Genomic DNA, 8183 nt, shown 5'->3' with positions numbered 1-8183 from the left:
CTATGGAGTCAAAACTCTCATCAGCTCAACAATTTGGGAGCTATGAATTTCGAGAAATACTAGTCATTAGTCATTATATAACAGACCTCGCTGTCTACTCCAAGTTTTCATGATACTCAGACCTCGATCATGAGAAGTGAGCATTATTACACATTTCCCCTTATGCATTAGGGTCTCGTAGGCCATTTTTGGCCTTCCGCAGACGTTAATAGAGCAAGCTTGCTCTATCACTCTCTCTCACATTGGCATGGCAGTTTAAACATTCAACAATCCACAAAGTCATATCCCATCCCCACACAACGGTGGCACATACATGAGCCTCTAGCTTGGCTATGACATTAAAACAACTCTCTCTCTCTCTCTCTCTCTCTCTCTCTCTCTCTCTCTCACACACACACACACACACACACACACACACACACACACGTGCGCGAGCGTACACACATTCATAATCCTCCTACTGGCAACTATTGCCACAAAAAGGAACTAAAGTTTATCTTGCAGTATAAGTTTAATGGTGACAGTCTCTCAACAAATATAACTTATCCATGGGCCTTGCACAGGCTGCCACACAATTGATTGAGCCATATGTTTGGCTCAATTGATTTAGCCATATGCTTGGCTCAATGGGATAGAGCCCATACATGTCTATCACAGATAATGTTATTCCTGTTTGGCATATGTTGGATTAAAAATTTGAACCAAAACGTTCAATTTCATCTTTGCAAACTAAACTGCTGTTTAATTAAAGATTTACCCCTTAACAGGCCACCAATTAAACAATGTGCATTCACAAGGCCACCACTAACATAATATATGCATACATGGCACATACCTTACTCAAATTAACTTCAAAAAACAAAGGATGTTGCCATAAGTCCTCAAATAGCCTCATCGCACAGCATGAATAAGGAGATTCTTCAGAATAATGCTTGGCAAAGAAGGGATACAGCACCACATTATTGCTTTGGTGGCCTGCTAAAAAACTATAATCCTATATTCGTCGGCAACTCATTTGATCTTGGCCTTTGGAGATGGAAGTAGCTGCAAAAACCACAAAAAAGTGGGTATGATTTCTTGCAACTGCAGTACATGGCTATGGACAGGCCTGTATATACCGGGCTTGATTGCCCATCCATCAGCAGCCACTCCCTGTTGGCAGATTCTTTGACAGCAAAGATGGGCCAGTTATGTGTGTGTAGAGAGCCTAAACTATGATAAAATGACACATACCTGATAGCATGAAATCAGGGATGTGACAAAACCGAAAGCTCCCGTCACCCTTGGCGTGATTTTCTTGGGGGCCAATTGGAGAAGGCCAACAGCCACAATGATGTCCAATGAGGACTTGAGCCAGCCGAGTAGCCTTTGCTCTAGCTGCTTTTGTAGTAATTGGCACTCCTAATTAAACCATAATACGCCTTCATCAGATATTTTCTAGCCTAGAACATCACTTTCACTAACTCTAAGTCAATGGTCAACCACATGACTTAAACATTCGCAAACAAGCTAACCACAACAAAAGCTACTCATTATTGTGCATAGAAACTCACAGAAGAGTCATCCGCATGCTGTTTTTTCCGAGCGAGGCGCAATAATTCTGCTAGCTGCACGAGCACACAGCAACTTAGTTTCCACCCTCAACCTGCTGAGCTTTACCCAATGACACCAGTTGGGGTGGTGCTTTTTCTTAGGGAAGGGGGGCCGCAGGCTGGCTGCGTGGAAAGGGCAGGGGGGGGAGGGGGATGATGTCGATGTATTTCACCTCAAGCAGTGAGTTTGTAGTACAACCTCCAAGGAAGCAATACAAAGAAATTTTTGAAATCAGCTCCGTGCGCTCTTTATTCTACAAACCAGTAAGAGCCGACTGTAAGGCGGCTAGATACACTTACAAAAACAGGAGAAATTGATAAAAGGAGATTATACATAACCCCAAGTGTACTCAGAATTCAAGCCAAACTGTGCCAAAATAATGGTGAGAAACCTTGTAGATCCCTGTCCTTCCAGCCCATACGATTTGATCTAGTAATAAGAATGTGGCCATAAGCGAGCTTTTGGACTGCCGCAAACACCAAAAATTGAGAGTCAAATGCATAACACCATATCCACCATAGTTGCTTAACAGGGTAGTTATAAAACGATGCAAACAGATCCTTACTAAATGCCTTCCAAGGGGAAGCAAATTAGTTTTTTAATTACTTGCCTTTGCAAGAAGCACCAATGGTAAAGGTGTCAATTTAGCCGACGGTGCAATCAAGGCTTCCAGCTCATTGACAGACTGCACCCACAGTGCCAACGATATTCAGAAGGCAGAGGTAGCTGATGTGTTGTGTCTGTGTGTGTGTGTGTGTGTGTGTGTGTGTGTGTGTGTGTGAGAGAGAGAGAGAGAGAGAGAGAGAATACATACGTGTATCTCTCTCTCTCTCTCTCTCTCTCTCTCTCTCTCTCTCTTTGCAGACTCATGCCCACACACATGTATGTATGAATATATAAAGAGTGTCTAAGTTAAAAGATAAAAAGTTACCCTTCAGCAGAATTGTGAAAGCCAAAAAGGACAAAGGCAAACCTTAAGCAGACGGAAAACTTTGCGGGCTAGACTGGTGGACTTGTCTACTTCACGAGCAACTCCTGCCTCACCAGCACTGACAAACTTGGAACCATACTGAATAGCACGACATATCTTGTCCCTAGCCTCTGCTTGATTTAGGAAGGTTTTGATGAGAGCAAGCTCAGCTCTAGTGGCATTCAATGACTCCATGACTCCAGTATGTTGCTTTTCTTTTTGCCACCTGAGTCACTCCTTAAGCTCTGCATACACGACATAAAGAGACTCGTATCCATCACGTGATGCTGCGGTTTGCATGGGGTCAGCCAATAAAGCAACAACATATGACAGTGTCAATGCTTTGCATGGCTATCTCCTACTACAAGCACAAACCCGAAGCCCGGCACTCCAGCTAGGAGGCAGACTTGATAGGCTCAAACTTCCACTCCTAGAGAGAGTGCAAATCACCTAGGCCACTTAGAAGTTAGCACAACCACAAACCCAAAGCCCTGCACTCCAGCTAGGAGGCAACCAAACTTCCACTCCTAGAGAGAGTGCAAATTGCCTGGGCCGCTTATTGGCCTGGGCAGATGGGTGAGGGCAGGTATCTTCACCATGTTCTTTCTGATACTAGGCAGCATGGCATGCTTTAATATGGACTTATACATGTTGGCACCAATTTAGCTTGATTATTGAACAATTAAGCCAGGGATTAATATCAAGTTAACCATTGCAGAAACCCTTAAGATTACCCAAATTAAACCAAGAAAACAAATCACATGATACAAAAGTGTTTGTTTGGCATATCATTATACAAGAGATTAATCTTACTGAGAGTTTAAATTAATTATGCACAAAAGAGTCTCGATCCAAGAGTAATAAAAAGCAGAAACGAGTCTCAATCCAAGTTAAATAAGAGGAACCGACCCAGCTTAGAAACGCCATAAATATCCAAAAAAATACAGAATTCCCCCAGAAACTAATGCAAAATTCGCCTACGTTACAGAAATTTCAGTTTGTCTGTGCATAAAAAAAATCAAAAAGAGATCGACCGGAGAAGGCTTTTTTTTTTGTTCAGATAAAAGAATAGAAAGCAGGGCAAAGTGAGAACGTTTAATGAAGAAAAAAGGAAAAGTTTAGAACAGGGTTACCTGAGGGTGAAGGGCAAGAGAGAGCGGCCGGGACAGCCAGAAATGGCTTTTGCTCTGTAGAGGTCAGGCCAGCAAAAATTTGTACAACAGGAAGAATCTTTTTTCAAATCCGGCCTAATCTGGGCTTGGCGTCCGCCGAGTTGTCCCTATATTCTGGCCGCGCCATTCCCTCCATCAATGCCCAAGCGAACTTGGCCCACCCTTGCCACGTGGACTCCCCTCATTGGCTGTATACACCATGTTGGCAGTGGGTCCCACACTTTGTTGCTCCATGGCTTGTTTCACCCAAATGGCATAAATAGCATAAGATTTATTGTGGATAGCATGGCTCTCAAAAAAGGGGAAGAAAATGTGAATGTGGTGTATGTGTGCGTGTGTGCATGCATGCGTGCGTGTGTGCATGTGTATGTGTGTGTGTGCACCGCGTGTATGCGTGTGTTATGTTAACACCAATGCATGTCACCCCATCAACGACCAATTCAAATCGAAGCCCTAGCAAAATGATCCCTCTAATAATCCATAAGATATAAGGTATTTGAAGACTATCAGATCGAACATGGCCACATGCAACAAGCCACTCCTACTGATAGTATTCAAGTAGGGAGACCTAGTCACAATCAAGGTGTGCAAGCTCAAAAAATGGCCATATGTATTTGGATTCGAAGTTTGGTGGCATGCCCATGCAACATTACATTGGTATCAGTATAACCTTGCATGTCCGAAAGCAATTACTCCTACTGGTAGTATTCAAGTAGGGAGCTCGAGTCCCAATCATGGTGTGCAAGTCCAAAAATGGCCATGGGTATTTGGATTTGAACTCTGGGCATGCACATGCAAGGTTACATTGGTATCAATTATCAGTATCCTTTGCCCCCTTCAACCAAAAAATAAACACATAAATGAAAGAAGTGAAATGGTAAGGTAATTAATAGTTCGGAGATCTTCATAAAACAATTGTGCATGAACTCACAACTCCCAATGACAAGTAGCAATATACCTCACTTTTAACGCCTCCATTAGATGACAACAAAGATCTATTTTCACAAACCGTCTTGGACAACCCCACCCATCTTCTTAGATACTATATGTCATTCCTCATTTCATTCTTATCTTATTCCATGGCCACAAATTGCAAAAGCACCCTTCTTATCATTATACATGGATTTCTAGTCATCATGAGATGCACCTCCAAGTCCTATAATAAGAAATCAATAGGGAAAAATATGAATGCCCCCAACTAATAACTATTTTACATCTTGTTTAATGATAAATTCATCGTTGTGTTTGTTGAAATTATCGTAAGTTAGGGCATATTATTTTACGAGATTGTGCATGTGAGCATTTGTAAAATTTGCCAACTTATTTCAACATTGCTACAATAAGAAACTAGATCACTAATATTCTTTAAATTAGACCACGCCATTTATAAAATTTGCTACCATATTTCAACATTTCTCTCTCTCTCTCTCTCTCTCTCTCTCTCTCTCTCTCTCTCTCTCTCTCGTGGATATTTCAGAGCTTTATGTGTATGTGTGTGAATAGCCAGATTGGCTTTGATACCATGTTAAATCCATGGTAGAGCCGCACACATGATGGTAAAGCTATGGTGGATCAATGATCTCCAATGTTGTACACGATAGCAGAGAGAGAGAGAGAGAGAGAGAGAGAATGATTGCACGACTCAAGCGATCATGGTCTTGAGAGTACTAACGTCCTCCCAAGTTGAACCTTCTTTCGGTCTATCTTTCCACTTATCTAGACACTCTTATCTAATTCTATGAACGAGTTCTCTTCTCTTGAAAATCCAAGATGTGCTCTGGCTTGTGTGGTAAAACTAGAGGTTCAATTAAATCTACAAGGACGCCTATATCTACCACATTGGCATCTTCGCCTAGCCGTTTTCAGAGACGACTAACATGAAAAACTGGGTGAACCTTGGAATGTTTTGGTAGAGCTAACTTGTAGGCAACTTCACCTCCCTTAAGTATTGTGAGAGGTCCACAATACCTTGGCGACAACTTTGGCACTTTTCCTATCCTCAAAGTTTTCGAACTCGGGGGAGTGATACGTGGTCACCACTCTGTGGTCTTCGTCCGCATAATGCTTGTAACGATCTTGGGCCCATTTAACATTTTCTTTAGCAATCTTCAGCATATCGGTATGATCTTGTAGAAAATCTTTAACCTTTTGAATTCTTTCAGTAGAGCTAACCCCGTAGCTACTGGAGATCAGGGTTAAAAGCCATACATAAGCATGAAAGGACTAAAGCCCATAGTGACATGCTTCGCACTATTATATAAGCAAATTCTAAAATTGTTAAGTAATCTTCCCAATTCGTTTGCTGTTTACTCACATATGCCCTTAGCATATCCTCGAGTACTTGCTTGACCCTTTCTGTATGACCATCACTCTGGGGGTGGTTCAGCAGTGCTTATACTGAGCATTGTGTCCAACCTTTTGAACACTACCCACCAGAAGTGACTATTAAACTTCTAATCTCTATCTCACTGACTATATTGGCTGCCCATAGAGTCGATAGATATTCTCAATGAAAAGCCGAGCTAACTCTGGCATTTTCACCGTGGTTATAGTCAGAATAAACCGAGACATCTTGGTCAACCTATCCACTACAACCCAAATGGCATCATGGCCTCTACTAGTTGTAGGTAGATCTACAATAAAATCCATAGAGATGCTTTCCCACTTACCATTAAGGATCTCTAAGGGTTGTAACAGCCTGCCACCTATCTTAAGACACTCAGTCTTATTGACTTGGCATTTTTGACAATGCAAAATATATTCTTGGATGTCCCTGTGAAGTCCAAGACAATAGAATTGCCTTCTCACTAAGACATAGGTCTTCCTAATTCCAGGATGACCTTCACTTGGACTATCATGACAGTCATAAAGTATTTCGTGCTTAGTGTCGGAGTCCGAGGGTACACATACTCTTCCTTTGTGTAACAAATACCCATTATTGATGGAAAAATGCTTCCAACGATTAAGCTCGTCCCTAGAAAGAAAAGAGCAAGGTGTGGAACTATCATCTGCACTCGCTAACCGAGTGGGAGGGATCCCTGCGTTTAACAAATTTCAACACCTTTGTATATGACTGATCATAATTGCACTTGCCTCTTTGAGTGAATCTAAAAATTCACCTTTCATCTTCGTGAAACTCAATAAGTGGACTTGAGGTAAGAGGCTTAAGGCATCAGCCATGACATTGTATTGGCCCTTGCGATACCTTAATTGAAAGTTGAATGCTTGGAGGATTTCTGCCCACTGAGCTATACAACATTTCAAATCAATTTGAGTTGTCAACCATTTGATGCTCTCATGATCAAAGATAATCTCAAACTTAGCATCGTATAGATAATGTCTGCACTTCCCTAGAGCATAAATGATGGCATAAAGGTCACGTTCATATGTAGAATAATGCCGCTAAGCTCTATCCAACTTCTTGCTCTCAAAAGTTACCGGTCTTACTCCTTGAAGAAGCACAACACCAATGGTCACTAGCAACCCATTTCAACCACAAATGGTTGATTAGGATCTACTATTGCTAACACAGGTGCAGTAGCTATGGAAACCTTAAGACGATCGAAACTTTGTTGTTAATCAGCACCCCAAACAAAGTTGTGACCCTTAGATTTTAATTGGTCCGTCATTGGAACCGCTAACTTAGCATAATCTCAAATGAATTTATGATAGAACCCTGTCAACCCAAGGAGTATTTGTAATTCCTCTAGATTGGTTGGATGAGGCCACTTAAGGATTACCTCTTCTTTCACAAGATCCATCTGAATTCCCTCTACTGAGATTATGTGACCTAAATAATGGATCTCCGAGGCAAAAAACACACTTTCTATTTTTAGCATAAAGTGTGTTTTGCCTTAGCAAATCGAACACTAATCGTCGTAAGTGTTACAAATGCTCTTCCTCAGTGTGGCTACAGATCAAAATATCATCAAGAAATACTATAATGAATCGACCAAGATATGGGCGTAACACGCTATCCATAAGTGTCATAAACATAACTAGAGCATTAGTTAGACCAAACGGCATAATTAAAAACTCATAATGCCCAAATTTGGTACGAAAAGTTGTCTTAGGCACATCCTCCATGTAGATGCAAACTTGATGATAGCTAAATGTTAAGTTAATCTTGCTAAAGTATCGCGCATCTTGTAGTTAATCAAGAATCTCATCAACTTGTGGTAACGGATACTTATTCTTTATTGTAAACCATGATAGTCCACGCATAAATGCATAAACCCATATTTTTTCTTCACTAATAAAATTGGTGATGCCCATGGAGAATTGCTAGGCCTAATGAAGCCCCTAGCGAGGTAGTCAGTAAGCTGACGCTCTACCTCATTGGCTTCACTAGCACCAAGCCGATACGGAGGCTTTTAAACTGGTGTAGCATCCTTGAGCACTTCAATGGCATGCTGGACATTGTGCTTAGGGGGCAAACTAGATGGCAA

General features: G+C 41.5%; 1 protein-coding gene across 1 annotated transcript; it reads right to left on the bottom strand.

Moving 5' to 3' along the window:
* Window positions 1-793: 793 nt before the first annotated feature.
* On the bottom strand, window positions 794-3835 carry LOC147625333 (peroxisomal membrane protein 11-5-like). Its single transcript, XM_086818654.1, has 8 exons — window positions 3697-3835; window positions 2567-2808; window positions 2204-2278; window positions 1985-2059; window positions 1766-1846; window positions 1554-1607; window positions 1234-1401; window positions 794-1044 (listed from the first exon to the last, which is right to left on the bottom strand). Exons 2-8 carry the CDS (start codon window positions 2756-2758, stop codon window positions 1012-1014), a joined length of 678 nt encoding a protein of 225 aa, XP_086674780.1. The 5' UTR covers window positions 2759-2808; window positions 3697-3835; the 3' UTR covers window positions 794-1011.
* Between the last annotated feature and the right edge of the window lie 4348 nt (window positions 3836-8183).

The sequence above is a fragment of the Cibotium barometz genome, chromosome 24 (assembly GCF_041138505.1).
Source record: "Cibotium barometz isolate CiBa-2024 chromosome 24, ASM4113850v1, whole genome shotgun sequence".
In the NCBI taxonomy this organism is placed as follows: domain Eukaryota; kingdom Viridiplantae; phylum Streptophyta; class Polypodiopsida; order Cyatheales; family Cibotiaceae; genus Cibotium; species Cibotium barometz.
This window is presented reverse-complemented; position numbering and strand designations above follow the sequence as displayed.